The sequence below is a fragment of the Malania oleifera genome, chromosome 9, assembly GCF_029873635.1.
Source record: "Malania oleifera isolate guangnan ecotype guangnan chromosome 9, ASM2987363v1, whole genome shotgun sequence".
NCBI classification, from domain to species: Eukaryota; Viridiplantae; Streptophyta; class Magnoliopsida; order Santalales; family Ximeniaceae; genus Malania; species Malania oleifera.
In genome coordinates this window covers 87,674,527-87,698,972 of record NC_080425.1, presented here as the reverse complement: position 1 = coordinate 87,698,972, position 24,446 = coordinate 87,674,527, and the positions used below count along the sequence as shown (strand labels likewise).

The window sequence follows — 24,446 nt, the reverse complement described above, 5'->3', positions numbered from 1 at the left end:
TCGGCCTAGTCCTATAGTCAATCCTTAAGCAAGCACATACACGTAAACACTTTAATTTAAAAATTCAATCAAATAAACGTAAACATCATAAATTATGCTACAATTCACATGTTCTAAGATTTTTCAAAAGGTGTATGATTTTATCTAGAAATTAAGTCCCAAGTGTTCCTTTATCAAGGAATCTTGTTTTTGTTCAGAAATATGCTACTTTAAAAATACAAGAATGCAAGTTCTAATTTAACAAATTAATATTCTTACAATTGATATTAGCAAGTAACAATATTGAAAACTAAGGATTCAAGTGGGTTTCTCTAATATGGAATTCTAGGCTTCAAGCAATGGCTCACATAATCAAGCAAGGATTCAAGAAAAGTAACGAGTTTACCCAAGAGAATTGTTGGATGATTTTACATTGTTCAACACAAGCTTAGATCACGCCGGAAGTCCTTCGAACAAGCTTTGAAATACAAAGATGAAAATGGGTATATATGTGTAGAGAGAGGAGGCCATGCGGGTATTTAGAGGGGGCAGTTGTGTGGGTATTTAGAGGGGGAGGTCATATGGTAAGAGAGGGAGGAGGGGTGGTGGGTTGGATAAAGTGGTCTCTCACCACTTGATCTCTGGTGAGAACAATGTAGCCTCACATCACGCAATCACAAGATTGGACAAAGCTTCAAGTTTCAATAATGAAGTTTTTATTTTAATATTCAAAACATAGACTACCTTAGAGTTCTTACAATGAGAAGAATATAAAGACTATCATAAGAGACAAAACATTAAACATTCTCACAACTCCCACACAAGCATGGGGGATAAAACATTAAACACTCTCACTAAATCCTAACACAATTAATACTTTCCAACTTAATAGACACACACTCATGCTTAGTTGTCTTAAACTATTACAATTCAAATTGGAGACTCAAACATGTGCCAAAAGGGAGGCCAAAAACGTTTGGCCTATGGAGCATAAAACAGTGTAAGGCCCACATGGATCTTGGTTTTGATCTTACTTCAACATCTTCACTTAGGTCTTCATGCACTTAATAGACTTCAAGACTAAATATCTAAGTCTTCAAATCTTTAATCCATGAGTCCATAAAATGTCCAAGTCCAAATTAAATGTCCATGCAAAATATAAATTATAACATAGAATATTATCTTCAAGAGTGCATCCACAAATAATAAGGTCTTCAAAAGTCTTCCATCAAAAGGTAGATGATATTCAAATAATTCCATTTGTATCTACAAAACAATTATAAGTAATAGAGAACATCAGGAGGTCGTCCATGTGTCACCATATCGACAAAGGAGATAGTCAAAGCATGTTAATCCCCATCAAATAGTGTAAAAATTGGGAGTGTGGGACTAATACTTAACTAATAGAACTTATGCTAATTAGGTTGATGTCTAATAAGCATAGGAATGTGGGATTATCAATGAATTTATACATTAGTTGTTGACAGATAGACAGATATCCATTGGATCAAATTCAAAATCCAGCATTCGACTCATTTAGAGGCAGATAAAAAATATTTAAACCATATTCAATTCATTTAATATGCGAATCGATTATGAATCAATTTAAACGAATCGAATTTAGTTTCAAATTAACAAATTTTTATATGTTTTGTTAGATCTAGTCACATATAGGTCACATGGAGTGCAGGCTTGGTCTAAGTAAGCCAACTCACTTTGCATATCAAATGAGCAACTCGATTACATCGATCACATGCATGTGACGCAGATCCACTCTGGGTAGATAAGTTATACATAGGAAAAGATGAGGAAAAACCATCTACTATGTCACAACCAAGGCAATTATACCCCAAATGCATTTAACAATTTACCAATAACTATCCATCCACGTCGTATGGTTACTATTAAACAAGAGTTCCCCCTTAAGGTAAGGACATTCACTGTTGGGCTTTTATGGAGCCTAGTTGCATTCAATCTAGATGATGACCCGAATTTTCTTTAATAAGAGATTTCTATCTTAAGACTTAGTCCATGGAACAAAGAATTGGGTTGTAAGGGGGTCTGGGAGCGTTGCCCCCAGGAAAATATTTTGTCGGAACCCTATGCGCAGCATATAAAATGATTATTTTTGGGTGATTAGTGTAAGTGGGCACACTTCACGAGAGAGCGAGAGAGCATTGTACCACCGCACTCTCTGTATTTTTTTCTTCCTGATAATAGTGAAATCCCTACAACTCCGTGGACGTAGGCAAAATTGTTGAACCACGTAAATATTATCTTGTGTGTGTGATTGATTTTTTTTTTAGCGTGTATTCTTTCTCTATTTTTTTTCTCACAGGTTTTGGGAATTTATTGTTAATTCCTAACAATTGGTATCAAAGCCTAGGATTAGGTTTATGTGGGAGCAATTGTAACAATTCGGAAAATTTTAACTATTTAAAATAATAAGAAGGATAGAAGGGAAGGAAAAAGAATTTTTTAAAAGGTGACAGTGAGCAATCGTTGACGAACCAACTGGTCTCGTCAATGAGCGTTTTGTCTTAGCTTATCGATGAGGAATTATCGAGAGGGGTTTTCACATAACTGAAATTTGTCGACGAGTTTGATGTTTCGTCGCCGAACTGTGTACTAGGACTCGTCGACGAGTCCACGTGCCTCATCAACAAACCCTTGCCTATAAGTAGTGTGTTCTTTCATTTCAGTGTGAAATTTTCCACATGTACCCTTTCTCTCTCTAGAATTTCAGCCCTACAACCTTCTCTCTTCGATTCCGGGCTGGATTTAGCTCAGTTCGACGATCGCAAGCTACCGCGAGACTCCTGGGAAGATTTTCTACAATATAGGTGGAGCGGATCTTCAATTTGAGAAGTTTGGGAATCATCCCAAAACTAGGGTAAGTAAAATAATTTAAGGTATTAGCATTATTTTGAGGTATTTGGAGCCTAGGAAGTATTATAAGGATGTTTTACTAAGATTTGAGGAATTTAGAATTTTTGGATTACAGGGTCTCATTTTGTTGATTTTAGGCCGAATTTCGAGGAGCAGGTATGGGGAAATATTTTATAATAGTTTCTTTTTATAATTTTAAACAACTAGTTCCAGGTATAATTTTTACATATTTAGGTATAATTTTCTCAAACATGTTGATATTGAGAATACTGATTTTATATATATATATATATATATATATATATTATATTGGGGGGAAAATCGTGTGGTTGAAACCTTCTTGTTAAATTAAATGATTGTGACCATTATGGAATGATGAATTATTGAGATTGCGAATATTGTTTGACTGTGAATTCTGCCTAGTTGAATATACTGGCTGATTGCGGATACTGATGCTGTGTATATTGTGGTAGAATTGTGTATGTGTTGAATGATTGGTTTCTGTTGATTTGGGTTGCAGTTTATGTAAATTACGATATAGCGTTGGTAGTGGTATGAGGAGGTCGTTATATCGTACCTAGTATAACTGTAATATAACATTGGCAGTGGTATGAGAATGTCGTTATATGGACTTTTATAGTAGGAGGTAAACATTGGCAGTGGTATGAGGAGGTTGTTTACCTATTTACCATGAACGGAGTGTTTGTTTTGTTCTTGTGTGATTTGATTAGTCCTGTGTGGAACAATCCTATGTGGATATATATGTTGTGTGGTTTGATTAGTCCCGTGTGGACTAGTCCTGTGTGGACATGTATGATGTGTGTGTTAGAGTCTTGTGTGGATGATTATATGATATGTGGATGTAGACCCTATGTGGATATGATTGAAGACGATATGATTATCTTGTGTGGATTGTTTATGGTAAGCGTATATATGTGTAGTTCTGTGAAACGAATATTGTTGACTGTGTGTGACTTTAATTAAGTAAGTATTTATGGTAAAGTAGATTACTCCACCTAAGGGCTTGCTGAGGAAGGCAAGTACTCTGATAATTATATGTGGATACCAGAGTAGAGGGAAGCCACTTGTATAGGCGGGTGACCTTTCCTATTCTCGGTGACTTTACCTGGATACATAACCCGAGGGCTTACTAAGAAAGGTTAGTGCCCAAGTGTTAGCACTAGAGCAGAGGGAATCTACTTGTATGGGTGGGTAGCCTTCCCTATTCTTAGGAATTATCAGTTAAATATATATGATTGTGGGCATGTGATTGGATGACAAGACGTTGACCATGTTGTGATTATGAGCGTGATATTTTGGTTGTTTGTGGATTGTGAATGTATTTAGGATGGATATTTTAATTATATATTAAACACTTCTGCCACACACTATTATAAACTATTTCTTCCTTACTAAGAGGTGTCTCACCCCGTCATTGGGTAAATCTTTTCAGGTTATCCAGGTAATCGAGCATAGATAGCTCCAGGGCGGGGTAGTTTGTGAGTCTTATATTTTTATAATTACTGGAGTAGTTATGTTTTTAGTTTTTTGTTATGATTATTATATTTCATCCAGGTTTTCTAATATGGAGAATATAGTAGTATGATATGAGTTTGTTGATGTACAAATATAAAACTCTGGTATATTATGTTCGAGGTTATTTTATTACTTTCCGCTGTGTGAATGGTATCAGAGACGCGTGTCGGTCTTATAACACTCTGGGCCCCACGTGGCAGGTCCGAGGCGTTACAGCAATGGCAGAGGAAGCAGGAAAGGAGTTTGGAACAGAAAAGTTTGATGGCACAGACTTTGAATTCTGAAGGATGCAAATCAAAGATTATCTCTATGGGAAGAAGTTACATCTACCGCTTCTAGGAGAAAAACCTACTACTATGAAGGACGAGGAATGGATTCTCCTTGATAGACAGGTACTGGGAGTTACAAGATTAACTCTGTCTAGGCATGTTGCACACAAAGTTGTGAAGGAGAAGACTATAATAGATCTGATGAAGGCTTTGTCTAGTATGTATGAAAAATCGTCAGCAAATAACAAGGTATGTCTGATGAAAAAAATGTTTAATTTGAAGATGGTAGAGAATGCATCAGTAGCACAACATCTGAATGAGTTTAATACTATCACAAATTAATTATCAACTATCGAAATTGATTTTGATGATGAGATTCGTGCACTAATCGTTTTGGCTTTGTTGCCAAACAGTTGGGAGGCAATGAGGATGGCAGTAAGCAACTTTACTGGAAAAGAAAAAATGAAGTATAATAATATACGAGATTTAATTATGACTAAAGAGATTCGCAGAAGTGATGTGGGTGAAACCTCAGATCTGGTTCTGCCCTAAACCTTGAGATAAGAGGCAGAGGTAATGATCGAAATTCAGATCGGGGTAGATCAAAATCTAGAAACTATAGTCGAAACAGAAGTAAATCTAGATCTAGCCAAAAGGGACAATGTTGGAATTGTGGGAAAACGGGTCACTTTAGGAGACAATGTAAAAGTCTTAAGAAAAAGAATGAGGATGACTCTGCTAATGTTGTAACGGAAGAGGTACATGATGCATTACTTATTGCAGTAGACGGTCCACTTGATGATTGGGTTTTGGACTCATAATGTAACGCTCCGACCCTTTAAAACCCTTAAATTCGGGTCCGGTGCGTTATACCTGATAATTCATAATCCATAATATATCCAGCGGAAATATAACCATAATCTCCATATAACATAATACCAAAATTTACTAATTCTAACCAGTAACCATAATAAATTAATCATCCACCTGTATTCAAATATATACATGTCTCCAAAACATTATCCACAAATACTAGTATGTTTCACAACTATCCTTTCATATCTGACTTAAAACATAAAGACATAAAACATAAAATATACATATCAAAATTAACATAAAAATATACCAATTTTCTTATATCTTCCAAAAATGTTATAAAATCTCGAGCTCTCAAAGCTCGATCCTGAGAAATCCTGAAAAAAAAATGAATTCATATTCGGGTGAGACACATCTCAGTAAGGGAAGAAACAATATATTAAACTCAGCGTGTGGCCAACATGAGATAGATAGATATCATTTTTATTTAATATGCAAGTCATCATATAACATTAAAATCGTTTTCTAAACCTAAACAATCACATACAAATGTTTAACCCACGAGATTACCCAAGGATAGGGGTGATTACCCGCCCATACAAGTAGCACCCCTCTGCTCTGATACTTAGGTAACCCTAAGGTCACAATTAAAACATACCAGAGCACTTACCTTACTCAGTAAGCCCTCATGTGTTAAAATGATCTCGTACTCACGCATTCAACAATAGTTTACCGGCAAAGGCCCTAAGGATAGGAAATTCTACCCGCCCATACATGTAGGTTTCCTCTGTCCTAGTGCGTTATGCAGCTACTGCCACATCTGAAGCTACTAGTGCACTCGCCTTACTCAGCAAGCCCTCAAGCAAAAGGTACGCCTCGCCCAATTGTAACATGTTCTACATATATACATACTTCTAATATCATAATACATCATTATTTCCATCGTTATTCAATCATTCACATTTCATTCCTGTTCATAACTTAACTTTGCATTTCGTTTCACTTTAAGTGACTCTTTCCCATTTACATCATTTACCTTTGTCATTTCATTTCATTGTCATTTCATCGTCATTTCATTGCATAACATTTCATTTCATTACTTCGTACTACAACTGGTCTTTAGCCATCATCAGTTAGTCTACGTAGAAACATACTAGATCTGCTAACACAGCTCCTTTTAGCTGTCATCAGTTAGTCTACACAGAAGTGTGCTAAATCTACTAACATGGCTGTCTTTTAGCTGTCTTACATTTACATGGTTGCATTTAACATACACAGGCAACATTGTCCATATCATATTTTATTTTCATGGTTTTACTTACTTAGCCTGCATCTCATACATTTAACATATATTTGCACAAATTTTCATGCCACACAATTTAATAGTAAAATTCATACACTGCCTGTAAAATAAGCCAACCAATATTTAATGTTTATATACTAAAAATACCTTTCATGTCTTACATAAATATTCTGAAAATATCTTTCCACTTTCATCAGTTCATTTTCACACATACATATCTAATAAACAGCCCTAAACTCGAAGGAAATATAATTTAAATGGCTGGAATTTTACCCATACTGAAACATATACACGTACATATAACACAATTTATTTTTCCATTAAATTCATAAAAATTCTGATTTAATATATATTTTTCCCCTTACCTGGTTTCTTGAACTACGCCAACAGAGACTCTGAAAAATACTTGCGGCGCTCACCCGGACCCTGAAATTAAATTCCTAGTTTCAATAAATTATTCTTGAATAAAATATTATTTAAATATTTCCTAGGACTATAATTCCTAAATAAATAAATATACCCTTAAATTTAGCCAAATTGCCAAATTTTTCAAATCCTACTCTCGCTTTGGAGTAGGGCCTAGAAAATCCCAATTAAAAAATTACCTACGCCAAAATGACGATAACAACGATTAGGACCCAGTGGTGGTGCCTGATCGTCGATTTCACAGCAAATTTAACTAGAAATTAAGAAATTAGGGAAAATATACATTTCCCCATTAATATGGCCTAAGTCATTCCCATGACAAATCTGCCCCAATAGAAATGTTGATGTCGGAGTTAGGAACCTAACGACACCTTTCATTTCCCGATTGGTCGAATATTTATCGAGAAATAAGGGGAGAGAGAGAGACGGAGACGAAGACGGAGAGTGGAAGAAGAAGAAAGTACAGAGAGACTGAGAGAGAGCGAAGCTGGGAGATGCAGGAAGATGGAATTGGATTTCAAATTGAAATCCAATCCATCTTATTACCTTTAATATATATTATTATATTATTAAATCTTTTATATATATATATATATATATATATATATATCTTTATTTCAATTTTTTTTTACTATTCTTTTATTTAATTAATTAATTTAATTAAATTTAATTAATTAATAATTACTCATTTTGTTTTCATACTATTTTTTTTATTTGTTTATTTAATACATTAATTTAATAGTGTTTAACCACTTAATTAATTAAATATTTTAATTAATTATTTTTTTTTATTTTTTTTTTGAGTTATTACACATAAGCTTTATTTCTTACCACTTCACACCATGAAATCATATAGAACTATATTGTAGGCAATTTTGGTAAGGTGTATTTGGCTGATGGTACAACCTTGGATGTTGTGGGTATGGGAAACGTCCATATGTCATTGCCCAATGGGTCTGTTTGGTTACTAGAGAAGGTATGACATATTCCTGACCTGAAAAGGAATTTTATTTCTTTCGAACAACTTAATGATGAAGGGCATGTAATGTTGTTTGCTGGTGACACTTGGAAGGTTACAAAGGAAACCAGAGTATTGGCTCATGGAAAGAAATCTGGTACTCTATACATGACCTCAAGTCCAAGAGACACAATTGCAGTTGCTGAAGCAAAACTGATACAAGCTTATGGCACCGCAGACTTGGTCACATGAGTGAGAAAGGAATGAAGATGTTGCTGTCAAAAGGGAAACTACCAGAATTGAAGTCTGTTGATTTTGACTTGTGTGAAAGCTGCATCTTAGGAAAGCAGAAAAGGGTGAGTTTCTTGAAAAGTGGCAGAACACCGAAGGCTGAAAAATTGGAGTTAGTGCACACAGATTTGTGGGGGCCTTCTCCCATTGCATCCCTTGGAGGTTCAAGGTACTACATTACTTTCATTGATGAGTCAACCAAAAAGGTATGAGTTTATTTTCTAAAAAATAAATATGATGTATTTGAAACTTTTAAGAAGTGGAAGGCTATGGTTGAGACAGAGACAAGTTTGAAAGTAAAGTGTTTGAGGTCGGACAATGGAGGAGAGTACATAGATGGAGAGTTCAAAGAGTATTGCGCTACACATGGAATCAGAATGGAAAAGACCATTCCTGGGACACCACAACAAAATGGTGTGGTTGAGCGCATGAACGGAACTCCCAAGGAGCGTGCTAGGAGTATGATGTTGCATGCTGGACTACCAAAAACTTCCTAGGCTGATGTTATTAGTATTGTAGCTTATTTGATAAACCAAGGACCTTCAGTTCCCATGGAGTTTAGACTTCCTGAAAAGGTTTGGAGCAATAAAAGGTAAAGTTTTCTCACTTAAAAGTTTTTGACTGTGTTTCTTATGTTTACATTGATTCTGATGCTCATAGTAAACTTGATGCAAAGTTCAAAATATATTATTTCATTGGCTATGGTGATGAGAAATTTGGCTATCAATTTTGGGATGAACAAAATAGGAAAATCATCAGAAGTAGAAATGAGATATTTAATGAATAGGTTATGTACAAAGACAGGTCAACTGTAGTATCAGATGTCACAGAGATAGATCAGAAGAAATCTGAGTTTGTTAACTTAGATGAGTTAATTGAAAGTACTATCTAAGAAAGGGGTGAAGATGATAAGGTGAATGTAGAATCATAGGTAAATCAGAATACACCTGTAGTTGCTGTTCGTAGATCTTCCAGGACCATTAGACCTCCACAACATTATTCACCTACTCTAAATTATCTTCTGCTAACTGATGGTGGTGAGCCAGAGTGTTATGATGAAGTCTTGCAAGATGAAAGTTCAAGCAAGTGAGAGTTAGCCATGAAAGATGAGATGGATTCCTTGTTAGGGAATCAGACATAGGAACTGAATGAATTGCCAGTAGGGAAAAAGGCTTTGCACAACAAGTGGGTATACAGAATAAAGAATGAACATGATGGTAGTAAGCGCTACAAAGCCAAATTAGTTGTCAAAGGGTTCTAGCAAAAGGAGGGCATTGACTTTGCATAAATATTTTCTCCAATTGTGAAGATGTTGACAATTAGACTGGTACTGGGAATGGTGGCTGCAGAAAAATCTACATCTTGGGTAGTTAGATGTGAAAACGACATTCCTTCATGGTGACTTGGAGGAAGACATCTACATGATTCAGCCAAAAGGGTTCATTGTCTAAAGACAAGAGAATTCAGTCTACAAACTGAGAAAGAGCTTGTATGGTGTAAAACAAGCTCCAAGACAGTGGTATAAGAAATTTGATAGTTTTATGCATAAAATTGGGTTCAAGAGATGTGAAGTTGATCACTGTTGTTATGTTAAGTTTTTTGACAATTCTTACATCATTTTATAGTTATATGTAGATGATATGCTCATTGCAGAGTCTAGCATTGAGGAGATTAATAATCTGAAGAATGAATTGTCAAAATAGTTTGCAATGAAGGATTTGGGAGCTACAAAGAAAATCCTTGGAATGAGAATCATTAGAGACAAGGCTAATGGTACATTAAAACTTTCACAGTCAGAGTATGTGAAGAAAATTCTCAGCAGGTTCAACATGAATGAAGCTAAACTAGTGAGCACACCCTTGGGTAGTCATTTCAAACTAAGCAAGGAACAGTCACCGAAGATAGAAGAAGAAGGGACCATATGAGCAAGGTGCCCTATGCCTCAGTTATTGGCAGCTTGATGTATGTTATGGTGTGTACAAGGCTAGACATTGCACATACAGTGGGAGTTGTGAGCAGATTCATGAGGAGGCCAGGAAAGTAGCATTGGGAGGCAATGAAGTGGATTTTGAGATATCTGAGGGGTTCATTAGATATATGTCTTTACTTCACAGGTACAAGTTTGAAACTGCAGGGTTATGTAGACGTTGATTTTGCTGGTGATAATGATAGTAGAAAGAGTGCTGCTAAGTTTGTATTTACTATAGGTGGTACAGCTATATCTTGGGTTTCAAATCTGCAAAAAATTGTTACTTTGTCTACTACAGAGGTTGAGTATGTTACAGCAACTAAAGCTAGAGAGGAGATGATTTGGCTACATGATTTCTTAGACGAATAAGTAAGAAGTAAAAGATGGGCATTTTACATAGTGATAGTTAGAGTGCAATTTTTCTTGCCAAAAATTCAGCTTTTCATTCAAAGTCGAAACATATACAGACAAAATACCACTTTATCCGTTATCTTGTTGAAGATAAGTTGGTAATACTTAAGAAGACTTGTGGATCTAAGAACCTAGCAGACATGTTGACTAAGGGTGTCACTATTGAGAAGTTGAAGTTGTGTGCAGTTTTAGTTGGTCTTCTAGCTTGAGGACAGGAGGATAAGTTGCAGGGATGAGAGACTGTTCATTTGGAGGATTACAATTGATATTGGTGATTGAACTAGTCTCCAAGTAAGAGATTTGTTGGGCTTTTGTGGAGCCTAGTTGCGTTCAATTTGGTTGATGACCCGACTTTTCTTTAATGAGAGATTTCTATCATAAGGCTTAATCTATGGAGCAAAGGATTGGGCCGCCAGGGTTGCCCCCGGGAAAATTTTGTGGACCCGTTTTGTAGCCTATTCGGAACCCTGTGCGCAGCATATAAAATGATTATTTTTGGATGATTAGTGTAAGTGGTCACACTTCGCGAGAGAGCGAGAGAGAGAGAGCATTGTATCGCCGCACTCTCTATATTTTTTCTTCATGATAATAGTGAAATCCATGCAACTTTGTGGACGTAAGCAAAATTATCGAACCACGTAAATACTGTCTTGTGCGTGTGATTGATTTTTCTTTGGTGTGTATTCTTTCTCTATTTTGTTTCTCACAGATTTTGAAAATTTGTTGTTAATTCCCAACATTCACAACAAAGTCTAAAAAATCTCAATCTCTCTCTCTCTCTCTCTCTCTCTCTCTCTCCCTCTCTCTCTCTCTCAAAAGCCTTCTTGAAGATTATTGGGATTCAAAACCTCCCAAAAACCTTATTTAATTTGCAAGTCTCGTGTCAAAGTACTTATCAACCATGCAATACAAGGGAAAAAAATTGTATGAAAATTTTCACTTTTTCATATTTAATATTGAGAAAAAGATTAATCATATTAAAATATTAAATTATTTTTTAGTAATAATTGGTATAGAAAGAAAATATGATATAAAATAATTTATTTTTTATTTTTTTTATTTTTGCCCTTTTCTTTTCATTTTTCTCCAAACAAATCATTCCCCAAACAAGGAGCTAATTTTGAAACTATTGGAACTTTACTTTTGGGTCCAACCTGGCGCCAGGATCAGATAATCGCCCCTAACTTCGGCGTATAATTTGGAAATATCTCGGGGGCATTTATGTCCTCCGGCTTTCGTTCGGATAGAAGCCACTGGACTGCGGTTTCTATCCGAAAGACCAATGGCGGTGGTCGTCGTCCGTTACTCTTCCTCCTTGCCCATTCCATCAGTCTCCGGCCACATTTCCCGGCTACCCCTCAAATTCGCCCCAAAGCCTCGCTTTTACGGTCAGTAATTTCTTCTTATTGTTGTTGTTTGCGCTTCCGTTCTCTGTGCTTATCCGTAATTTCTGCGTTCCAGATGAAGCTCACTGTTTCTGTTTGGAACGAGAGAAAGCTAAAGGAAACCGCCGTCTTCCTTTGTTTTGTTTGTTTTATTTTCTTTTCTCTCAACGTTTGAGGAACTAAACAATGTTTAGCTTTTTGTTTTGGTAGGGGTATTGTACTGTGCCCCCATTTGGTGGGATGCCTAAAAGAACTATTCAATGTCATTTGTTTTTTAATTTTCAGAATTTGAGTTTCCACGGTGTTAGGCGATTGCTTGCATTTTCAGCAGAACAAAAGAAAAATCTAAAATAACAAAATTTAAAAGCAAGCGTGTTTATAAGCTGAATTTTGGCCAAATTAGGATTGTCTCATTGATATGTTTATTCTTGGTTGATTGTGTGCTGAACAGTATATTAAGTGGAAAAATAGTCTTTCTACATCATATTGCTTTAGTATAATGTGTTATGGTAATTAGATGCCTTTTTGTAAATAAAGTTTCCATAAATCTGCTGTTGTAATTTTTGGCTTCTATCTGATATGTGAACCATTTTTTTTCTTTTTTTCAAATGTATATCTGCTAATCCTTTAACAAAATGTATGCCCAAAAACATTAGCCCTTTATGTGGAACACCACTTGATATGGTTTAGATGTTCTTGGAGAAGATTATTACATTGTGATTGAGAAGGGACAGGCTTAGGTGAGACAACAGTTCACTGAAGACAATTTTAAAATAATCTCCAAGTGACGGCATGGTTGTTGACCTGCCATCGTAGCGATGATAATTTAACAATGGAGCTCAACAAAATTTGTGCTCCCTCCAGAGTATTAATAGTTTTCACTCTCCTCAAAGTTCCAACAACAGCAGCTATCTGTATAATACTGTAAAATGGTCATGTTTTTACAATTTGCTTATCATAGGTGCCAAACAAGGCACCACTTTTTTTGGAATCGGGAATCTGTTTTCCTTGTGAACCATATCCTATTTATTCTTTTATAAGTTTGCTAAAAGACAATGTAAATCACTTTGTGCTGTTAGTATATTTAGGATGCCTAAGCATGCTATGTGTGCCTCTGAAGTTGAACACTCACTTTTTTCAAGGAAATTGACTTATCTTCCTTCTGAAGTGAAAAAGTGCAGATCATCCTTTAGGTATGCTCTTTGTGGAGCATTTGAAATTCCCCAAATATTACGGGTCAGGCAGTCTTTGCATATTGGTTTTGATGCTTTACAGACCTCTAAGGCAGAAGCAAGTTATGAAATTGATAAAGATCCACCAAATTATGATGCTATTTCAACAGATACTACTCATCAGGTATGACGGTGAGTCACCCCATGTCAGCTAATAGCCATTCTCTTCAGACTATGTGATTGCATTTAACATTTCTTCTTGCATGCTTATAAGCATGATAATCGAGCTCCTATTTTGAAATACAGGGAACTACTGCCCTGAATGCAAATGAAAATGTTAAATAAAAGTTACTAGACTTATTTTTCACGTGCCAAGGGGGACAGTGGGGGTTTAGGGTTTTAAGTCCTGATAAACTTGGGCGATCTGTTGCTTTCTCAAAGTTTGGCTATTGAAATATATGAAAGTTGGGCCAAGGAAATTATTATAATTGTAATTTAATGAAATTATGTTTTCATTAGTGACATTCATATATGCTTCAAAGTATATTTGTCTTATTTTAACACGGTTTGCATTATTGTCAAAAAATGTGAGGTGGGAGCATGATGGTTCTAATCCAGAATATGGTCCCATCAATAGGAACCTTTTTTTTTGGGCGGGGGTGGGGGGCTATCCACAAGCATAGAGATAGAATTCTTGCAATGATCCATGAGCTAATAGATTTTCTAATTCCTTGAATTAATTAGAAGTGTCTAAATGTTCAAATTTCAATAAACATAAACTAGCTTTATTTCATTTTGACAGGGAGTGCTGGCTCTTCAGTTGCCTCCAATGGCACTTCTTATGATTAATGCCTTGATACTGACCATGCCTCCTGAAGCTTTGGCAGAGACATGTGAGGTTGATAACTCTACTTTCAACATGCCTTTACTTCTGTTCGTCGCCCTCATAGGGGCCACTGTTGGAGGTAACTTTAGCTTTATGGTGACCCTTGGTTATGCTCCATTCCATTATAAAAAAGACCATACACAAAATATTATTGTTTTTTTAATGTGTTATATTGTAAGCATGAATCTTGTTAGAGGTTATATATTTCTTTTATTATTATTATTATTGAGTGTGTTAATATGTTAATTAGTGAGAGTTCATAAGGATATTATTGTCATTAGAATGTATTTAATTTATATTATAAATAAAGGGAGACACCTATCTTCAAGTTAGGTCATTCATTTTAATCAAATGTTAACATGGTATTAGAGCAAGATCCTATCTAAACCCTACACCATTCTCGCAGCTGTTCTTCCCAGATCCACCTCCATCCCTTACTAAATCACAAAACCTACCATACACCCATAGTAACCCCCCCCCCCCCCCCGCCCCCCCCGCGGGGCGGACGACCCAATCCACAAAATCCCATCACCTGAGGGCACTCAATGCATCCCCTCACGCCGGCCAAATGGCAGCAGGGCCGACCCACACGCCAGCGCATAAGTGAAGTTCTGGCCATTTATTATTATTATTCTTTTTAATTCTGCCATGCTCTGCTTTCTTCTCTAGATTATATTATCAAGCTGCTAGGCTACTTTTTTGCTAAAAAATTCAACCTTTTTCGACCATGCACTCGTGGTATTGCGTTAATTTCTGTTCAGGGTTTGTGAAAGCTTCCTTTTGAGTTTTTTGGAGCCGTGGCAGTGTTCGTACGTTCAGTTGTGATGCTGTGGCAGTGCTATATCTGTTGATTAAGTTGTTCACCTTGTCCGTGGTTGCGTCGGTGCTTCATATGGTTTGTGATTGTTCTGATTATTGATTGTTCTTCTTGTTTTTGGTGTGGTTGCTGATTTATGAGTGTTGTGGAAGCGCTATATCCTTTGGTGAGTTGCTCACCTCTTCCGTCATTGTGTTGGTGCTTAACATAGTTTGTGATTGTGCTGATTAGTTTTGATTGTTCTTCCTGTTTTTTGGTGTGATTGCTGATTTGTGAGTGTTGGGATGGAATCTATGAATCCCAAAAATTTGTTTCGTACATCGCTGCTGCAAATAATGACTCAAAAGTTGGATGGAAAGAACTATGTTCACTGGTCTAAAGCTGTTCGGATTTATTTAGCAGAATTAGGGAAATCTGACCACTTGCTCCAATTTGATTCTTTTGATGAGAAGAGAAAAGATGTGTGGGTTCTTAGAGATGCCTTGATCGTTTTCCTTTTATGGAACTTGATGGAACCATATATTGTGCAGATGTGTATGCATCTAGATTCGTGCAAGGAGATTTGGGATTGTGTCAAACTTCTATATTCCAGTAACATTACAAGTATATATGATTTATCCCAAGAGTACTTTTAGTTACAGCAAGGAGATAGGAGCACTGCAGATTATTTTGGAGAGATGAAGTGTATTCATTCAGAGCTTAACGTTGTGCAACCTATAACTATCGACGTTCATGAGATGCAGAAGCAGAGGGACCAGATGATAGTCCTTCGTGTTCTAGCAGGCTTGAGACCTGAGTTTGAGGCAATTCGGTACTAGATAGTTAGTAGTGTCGAGCTCCCATAATTTGTTAATGTTTATTCTCGTGTCCTTCATGCTTCCTTTAGCACGCCTGCTCTTGCATTTGGCTTTGAGAGGATAGCCTTTGTTACACAGAGTGATTTTAGTTCTCTACCAAACAACCTTTTATGTTAGTTCATTCCTATGTCTGGGGTCTTAGTAGGATCGTGTCCTAGCTGGGTTTCTAGTACTTTGTAACCTTTGTGGGTGATTATTTAAGAATGACTTTTGCTTATATTTAATAAAAAATCCTTTTGAGTTATTTAATTAATCGTGCTGAGTTATTTTATGTTTTTTGTGCCTTTTGTTTTGAAATAAAGACTCAATTTGAGTACTTCGAAGTGATAATTCTAAAGAGTTTTTCAGTGCACAATTAACTACTTAGATGACTCAATGTGGTATTGTTCATCAATCATCCTGTACCCACACTCCTCAACAAAATAGGGTTGCAGAGCGGACATCTTCTTGAAATCACTTGCACTAAACTTTATCAAATGCATGTACCTAAAGTGTTTTGGGGTGATGTTGTACTTATTGCTTGTTATCTGATCAACATAATGTCATCCTCTGTTCTCAGTGATAGAATTACCTACTCCATTCCTTTCTTAATTCACCTCACCTTTATTTTACCTTCCTCGTATATTTGGGTATGTGTCCTTTGTTCATCAATGTCGTGACGTCCCAGACCCGCCAGACACCACTCTGGCAAATGGGTGCAACTGCGAACCAGAAAAAATGGATGTGAATTTTGAAAAAAATATTTTCGTGGAAAAATAAAGTGTGATGGAGTCACCACTAACCTTTTGGAGTGCGATTAGAACACTTGATTTTTACCCTGTTAGGGGTAGAATCGATCTGCGTCACCAGAGTCGGGCTTGGGAGTACGGTTACGCGAGAGGAAGGTATTAGCACCCCCTACACGCCCGTTCTTATGAACGGTACCAAATTAATCGAAAATTATCCTAAAATAAATCTAATAAGCTTTTAAAATTACTCTCCCTCGAAAATCAAAGAAAATGCACAAAATGAATACTATATAGGTATTCTCTCAGAATTGGGGCATATCGTACTCCGAAGAGCTCAATGCCTTACATTGCAATCATCGGGATGAAAAATCGAGAAAATTAGGTACAAAATACGCTCCCGGGGTTTTGAAATTTGTAGGTTTTTCTAAATATGAAAATAGTATTCCGGGAGGTTTTCGAATTCCTTCAGGACGAAAACATACCTCAAAAATATTTTTTGTAGTTTTTCTAAGACTTTTCTGGATTTTTGTGATTTTTTCTAGTGCAAAGACGTTTTTGGAAATTTTTGATTTTTTGTGATTTTTTAATGTTTTTCCCGAAGTATTTAAATAACAAAAAGGGAATTAAGGCAAAATCTGCAAAAATTGAAAAGAAGATGGGAAATAAAATGAAAGGCTAAATTGGCTTCATACCGATTCAGAAGACCCAACTGGTTTGGGAAAGAACCAGTCCAAGAAGGGTCAACTCGTTTTAGGCGGTCAAGGCCATGTCAACACGCGGTGCGTACGGGGCGCACGAGTTAGTGTGTGCATGGAATGAGTGTAGATGTGTGTGCATGGGTGGGTTGCATGCATGGGTGTGTGCACAGGGTGTTATTTGCATGCAGAGGAGTGTACATGTGTGCATGTGTGTGGTATGCATGCTTAGGTGGGTTGGTGTGTGTGCTTTATTCTGTGATAGTGTGTGAGCTGTATTGCGTGTAATAGTGTGAGATAGGAGTCGTGAGAGGGGTTCAACAACACTTCCAAACCATCAAAAATTTCCACAGAAACACACTCCTTTTTACTCTGATTTCAAGAGGTGAGGGGTAGACCCAGCAAGCAAATAAAAAAGAAACCAACCAAAATAGCAGTTAATGAGACTCCCTTTGCTACTTACCAACTCGAGAGAGAAAATAACATTTCAGAGGCAGAGAATGAGAGCCAATACGCGAAAACGTAAAACCAAACCACCCATGGCATTATTCGGAATCCTCTCACGCCCTATATTCAATTTGCCCAATGACCAAAACTACCAACCTCACTTCCTCTCTCTAAAACCAAACCATACCATATATATATATATATATATATATATATATATATATAGCAAAGCACAATCTCTGGCCACTACACACATCCACGGTTCTCAAACCTTCATGATGCCATGAATAACAATGCAAATGAACATTTACGTACCAGAACTTCCGAAGAGCAGGAAACCTAAAGAGAGAGAGAGAGAGAGATGGCGGGATCTGCAGGTGGATACTGGTGATGGTGTCGGGGAAGAAGACGAATAACGATGATGAATCGTGGTGCGAGACGGTTTCGGTGATGGAGACGAAGACGGAGGTAGAAGAGTAATGATGAAGGAGCCAGGGACTGGGCTCCGATGATGATGGTTGTGCCAAGGAGGTGGCCGGTGGTCTGAATGGGGCCGTGGAACTGGGAAAGATGGGAGAAAGATGAGGATGATAGATTGCAGAGATACTGGAAAACGAGAGATGAGGCTACTCGCATGAAGGTGACGGTGGCTATGGCAGTGGGTGGCCGAAGTTATGGCGAGGGTGGTGCGAGCAGAGATGACTGCTTGCCGATTTGGTTGGAGATGATGGTGAAAATGGTGGTAGTGGAGGTGATTGCTGGATACGGTGATGGGAGAGAGGCAGTGAGAGAGATGGTGAGATCTGGAGGGTTGTGCTCTGTGAAGAAATGATGGAGATCCCTACCCTTGTGCCTAGAAAAAAAATGAAGACTCCCCCTCTGAAGGTGATGAGTGAACAGTGGATCGAGCCCCCGTGTTGCATACGTGAACAGTAGCCTTTATAGGGGTTGGGTGGTGCGATTTTGGAGCGAAAATGCCCGCGGAAAGCAAGAAAATATCCCAACTGAAATATATTCCCCCCTCCCCTGCTGCGCTTGGTTTGTTAGGAGAACTATTTCCCAACGCACACATGCTTCTCTTTTCATTTTTTGAATTTCCTATTTATTTATTTTTTGCTGTCCAATTTTATCTTGCAAAAGGAAATACCCGAGCCGGCAACGGCGGACCCGGACTCGAAAATAAAAACGACTCAAATAAAAAATACTCAATTTAAAAGACCCAATTTAAACTACCAGGACTCAATTTAAAACACCGGGACTCAACTTAAGACATCGGGATTCGATTAAAAATACTAGGACTCAAATAAAAATACCGGGATTCGAATAAAAATACCAGGACTTGATTTAAAACACCGAGATTCAAATTAAAACTACCGGGACTTGATTTAAAAATACCAGGTTTTTCAAGCAGGGTCCTCCAATTTTTGAAATTCGAAGTCAATTTTTATTACACCGGGTTTTCTCGAAAACGACCTGGTTAAAATTGAGGTGTCAACAATCAACCAACTACTGGGGTGGATTAGTTGGATCCTCGTGCTATTATATGTCTTTCTAGGCTACTCATATACTCAAAAGGGATATTGTTGTTATCATCATGTGCTGCATCGCTTCTTTGTTTCTACTGATGTTACCTTCTTTAAGTCTACACCTTACTACACCTAGTCACTGAGCGCTTCTGAGCTCAATGGGTCTCTTTCTTTGCCTAATCTTCTAGATTCTACATTGCTGTCCTTGCCCAACCGACCATCTGAGTGTCCATGTAGTTTGAGCCCTTCTCATCGCCTTGTCATTGCCTTGATCATAATTTGTAGGTGTATTCATGACGGCGGCTCCAAGGAAGATAGTCCCCTCTACTACCATGCCTTTGGTTTCCTCGTTAGATGATCGTACTTCCCATGATGTTGATCCTCCTATTTGCTGTTCAGAAAGGTACACGCACACGTACTCAACACCCCATTTCTAACTATGTTTCTTATGACTTCCTATCACCCTCCTATTATTGTTTTGTCACTGCTTTATCATAAACTACCTTTCCTAAATCTGTTTCGGAAGCCTTAGACCATTCAGGGTGGAGGGATGCTATGGTTGAAGCAATGAATGCTTTACATGACAATGGTACTTGGGTTTTGGTACCTCTTCCTCCTAACAAGCTTGTGGTTGGTTGTCGTTGGGTTTACACCATGAAAGTCAACTCTGATGGTTCTGTGGCTCGTCTAAAGGCTCATCTTGTTGCTAAGGGATACACTTAGGTGTATAGTCTGGATTATTTTTTATACTTTTTCTCCGGTTGCCAAACTTACATCAATTTGTCTATCATCTCCTTGGCTACAACATGTCACTGGCATTTGCATTAGTTAGATGTGAAAAATGTCTTCTAGCATGGTTACCTTGAGGAGGAGGCTTATATAAAACAACCACCCATGTTGCTCAGGGGGAGTCAGATTTAGTCTGTCGGCTCAAGAAGACTTTATATGGTTTAAAACAGTCTCCTAAAGCATGGTTTGGTCGTTTCAGCATTGTAGTACTTGAGTTTGGTCTTTGACGGTGTGTTGTGGATCATTCCGTGTTTTATTGTTATACTTCATCGTGTAGGATCCTTCTTGTTGTTTATATGGATGATATTGTTATTATAGGTGATGATGATAAAGGTATTCAGAGTCTAAAATGTTTTCTACATACTAAGTTTCAGACCAAAGATTTGGGGACTATTGAAATACTTCTTGGGTATATAGAAGTATTTGGATCTTGTGTTAGAACTATTATGTCATAGAGGACATATGTTCTTGATCTATTGGATGAAACTGGCTTGTTGGAATCTAAACCGGTTGATACACCCATGGATCCTAACAAGAAGTTAATGTCGGATATAAGTGATTTGCTACCTAATTCTGGATAATACTAGAGACTTGTTGGAAAGTTGAATTATCTCACAGTTACTCGGTTGGATATGTATTTTGCAACAAGTGTTGTGAGGCAATTTCTAGATTCTCCAAGGATAAATCATTGGGACACAGTAATTCACATTTTAAGATATCTCAATGGTGCACCTGGGAGAGGTTTTTTATATCGTGATTAGGGTCACACTTATATCCATGGATATATAAATGCTGATTGGGTTGGATCGCCTTCTGATCGGAGATCTACTACCAGGTACTGTGTCTTGGTTGGTGGTAATTTGGTTTCTTGGAAAAGTAAGAAACAAACTGTAATGGCAAGGTCAAGTGCTAAATCAGAATATAGAGTTATGACTCACACTATGTGTGAACTTGTCTGATTGAAGAACATGTTGAAAGAATTTGGTTTTTTGTATTTTTAGCCTATGAAGTTGATGTGTGATAATCAAGTTGCTTTTCATATTGCCTCCAACTTGGTCTTTCATGAGCTGACAAAGCACATTGAAGTTGATTGCCACCTTGTTCAGGAGAAACTTGTGCAAAAGCTCATTACAACCACTTATGTGAAGTTGGACATGCAGCTTGCTGATTTGTTTACCAAAGCGTTGGGGGCTGCTCGTGTTCAATTCATTTGTAACAAGCTAGGGGCTTATGACATTTATGCTCTAGCTTGATGGGGAGTGTTAGAGGTTATATATGTCTTTTAGTATTATTATTATTGTGTTAGTATGTTAATTAGTGAGAATTAGTAAGGGTATTATTGTCATTATAAGTATTTAATTTGTATTATAAATAGAGGGAGAGACCTATCTTTAAGTTAGGTCATTCATTTTAATCAAATCTTTACAAATCCCCAACCCAACTAAACCCAATCCCCACCCCACCCCTACCTAAAAAAGACTAAACTATTTAATGCACGCATATTGTATAGATGAGAACATTTACAATATGTTTTGACAGCTAAAAGGGGGTAAAGAAGAAAGGGAAAGGAAAGAAAAGAGAGTGAATGAGTGAGCTCTTTATTTTGTTTGAATAGTCAAGGAAAGAAAACAAAGAAAAGGAAAGGATTGCATCATATTATGCAAGTGAAGAGGTTAGGCAACATATCATTTTCCCTAAAATTTTGAGGATGCCAGGTAAAAACTAACTCCCCTTTCCTTTCCTTCCTAATCATCTTATGCATTAGAGGAAAGGAAAAAAAAGTCACCCTTATTTTCCTTTCCCTTCTCTCTCTCTCTCTCTCTCTCTCTCTTTGGGTCAATTCAAGCATGAGTTTTTAAGGCCTCCAATTCCTTTCCATTTCCTTTCCCATCCAGTCCCTCAATTCAAATTGACTAGTAGTGATTAGGTTTTTTAACAAGTGCTACACACCTACACCTAATTTGTGCAAGAGCTTAAGGGTTGAGGAGACCTGTGTGTCAACTCATTTGTAAGGTTGAGGTGTGAAGGTTGAGAACTGCATTCTAATTCCAAAATGCCTGATGTGCACGAGCATTTCTTAGAACCACCAGCCTAGAAACATTTAATTGACCTGCTGTTGGTGTCATTTTTTCTCTTCCAGCCCATGATAGAATTTTTCATGTTTTTTTTTTTTTTAAATAACTTTTCTGGAAGATGGGTTTTGTAAAATGAGGGAAATGACAAAGCCTCCCACATATTTTGTGCTAATGAGTATTACATTCATGATATTTTTCTCCATTTGTAGCAACAAATGATGCAAATTGTATGCAATTTGTTCTAAACAAATGTCATCTCCTTTCTTGGTTATCCTTGCTGAGATACTTTTGTGTCTGTTTTGTAGGATTGCTTGCACGACAGAGGAGAGGAGAATTGGAGCGGCTAAACGAGCAGCTACGCCAGATCAACACAGCTCTAAGAAGGCAAGCTAAGATTGAATCTTATGCCCCGGGCTTGAGTTATGCTCCTGTTGGTGGTAGAATAGCAGAGAATGAGGTAATTGTTGATCCAAGGAAGCAGGAATTGATTTCTCATCTGAAAACTGGGAAGAATTTCTTGAGGAATCAAGATCCAGAAAAGGCATTTGTAGAGTTCAAAACAGCCCTTGAGCTTTCTCAGAATCTGAAGGATCCTATAGAGGCGAAGAAAGCTGCTAGAGGTTTAGGTCTGTTTTCTTTCCCCATGTATGTTGGTTGTGTGGCATTTGTTCTGCTGGTATGGTTTTTCAGCAAATTTACAAACCAAAAGTAAGGATATTTTGAAGTATTAGTAAATCTTAAATTACCTGGGTTTTTTATGTTCTCTGTATCAATATAAAAATTGACTGTTATTTGCTGTTGAATTTTTTAATCTTTATTGATTTTTCTGAACAAACATCTGCTACAATTAAGGTGAGATCTCTAATATTCATTTTCTAATCTTGAGATTTCCAAATGTTACAAGCAAGAAGTATCTAGAGTCAGAATGCCATAGTTTGAGTTGATTTTTATCAGTGCCCCATATGCTACTACTTCTGGTCTGCATTTTATGGTTTATGTGTCTTCTGGTCTGTTTCCTATTCTTTTTGCATGCAACTGCTTATGGTACACTCTAGTGTTCTTCAGCATATGTCAGTGAAGAGTTTTCATTTCTGTTACTTGATGTGGGTTTTCTCAAGGCTATGCTGTATTGTCTTCGATGATATTTCATGTTCTGCTTGATAGTCTCCCAGCATAGTTTCAACTGCCCTAAGCAGTGCTTTTTTTTTTTTTTTGACTGCAACATATTAAGGCAAGTAAACTTATGGATCTATTAAAATGTTTTTGTTGTTCTCATATATGCACAAACGGCCTCTTCATTTTAAGCTCTTTTCTTATTTCAGGAGCTTCCCTGCAAAGGCAGGGCAAATACCGGGAAGCGATCAAATACCATTCTATGGTTCTGGCAATATCTGAGCGAGAAGGAGAAGAGTCTGGGAATACAGAAGCTTATGGGGCAATAGCTGATTGCTACACAGAGCTGGGAGATCTTGAGCGAGCTGGGAAATTCTATGATAAGTATATTGCAAGGTTAGAAACAGATTGATCAGTTTCTCTGACCTTGGGAAATTTTTTTGACGGGTAGTGTGATGAGTAATGAGGCTTGGAATAATAGGAGAGAAATTTGGGATAACACCCAACTGCAAAGAACCCTTCCCTTGTGAATTATTTGTTAAGAGTTTTTGTTTTTGCTGTTACCCCATTGTTATTTTTGGGTGACAGTGGGCAAATTCTCTAATTTAGAGAAATTGGGGTTGTAACCTGCAGCGAGCATGGAGAAGGATCATATTTTTTGCCCATTTCTTAACTAACTTTTTACTAACATATCGAGAATCAATATGGGCCCTTATTGAGTATTATTTTGGTGCAGCATGAGTAAACCAACAATTTGTGTTTTTTCTGCAGCAGCGAAGCTCATGAAGTAAATGTACAACCACTGATAAAAAATGCTTTTGTTCTAAGCTTAGGAAAATCTTAAATTTAAATTTGCATTAAATTTAAATAAATATAATATAAAATTACAATAAATTTATGCAAATTCACTCACACTTAAATTTCAAAATCAAAGTTGCACTAATCCGTTCGTTTGAATTACCTGACCCACCCAAATACGGCCCCCCGCCTCCCACCACAACACCACCCCCCACCCCCCCACCCCGCGTAAAACGTGTTAAATCCGCCACCTCGCTTGTGACAAAGCGTAGAGAGCCTACTGACAGGCTAGGATAATTTTTAATTCCCAT

At 37.2% G+C, this 24,446-nt stretch overlaps 1 protein-coding gene across 2 annotated transcripts; it reads left to right on the top strand.

Moving 5' to 3' along the window:
- The first annotated feature begins 12,033 nt into the window (after positions 1 to 12,033).
- On the top strand, positions 12,034 to 24,062 carry LOC131164598 (protein FLUORESCENT IN BLUE LIGHT, chloroplastic). Of its 2 annotated transcripts, XM_058121900.1 has the most exons (5): positions 12,034 to 12,235; positions 13,401 to 13,588; positions 14,207 to 14,369; positions 22,530 to 22,850; positions 23,547 to 24,062. In XM_058121900.1, the coding sequence occupies exons 1-5, from the start codon at positions 12,130 to 12,132 to the stop codon at positions 23,747 to 23,749; spliced, it is 981 nt and encodes a 326-aa protein (XP_057977883.1). In that variant the 5' UTR covers positions 12,034 to 12,129; the 3' UTR covers positions 23,750 to 24,062. The 2 variants fall into 2 exon arrangements, with proteins under 2 accessions (XP_057977883.1, XP_057977884.1); XM_058121901.1 differs by lacking the exon at positions 12,034 to 12,235 and having other exon boundaries at positions 13,401 to 13,596.
- Positions 24,063 to 24,446: the final 384 nt, after the last annotated feature.

Coding starts and splice junctions, on each gene's coding strand:
- LOC131164598 (XM_058121900.1), top strand. CDS start 12,130: ATGGCGGTGGTCGTCGTCCGTTACTCTTCCTCCTTGCCCATTCCATCA. Junction 12,236..13,400: donor CCCAAAGCCTCGCTTTTACG/GTCAGTAATTTC, acceptor TTCCTTCTGAAG/TGAAAAAGTGCAGATCATCC. Junction 13,589..14,206: donor CAACAGATACTACTCATCAG/GTATGACGGTGA, acceptor TCATTTTGACAG/GGAGTGCTGGCTCTTCAGTT.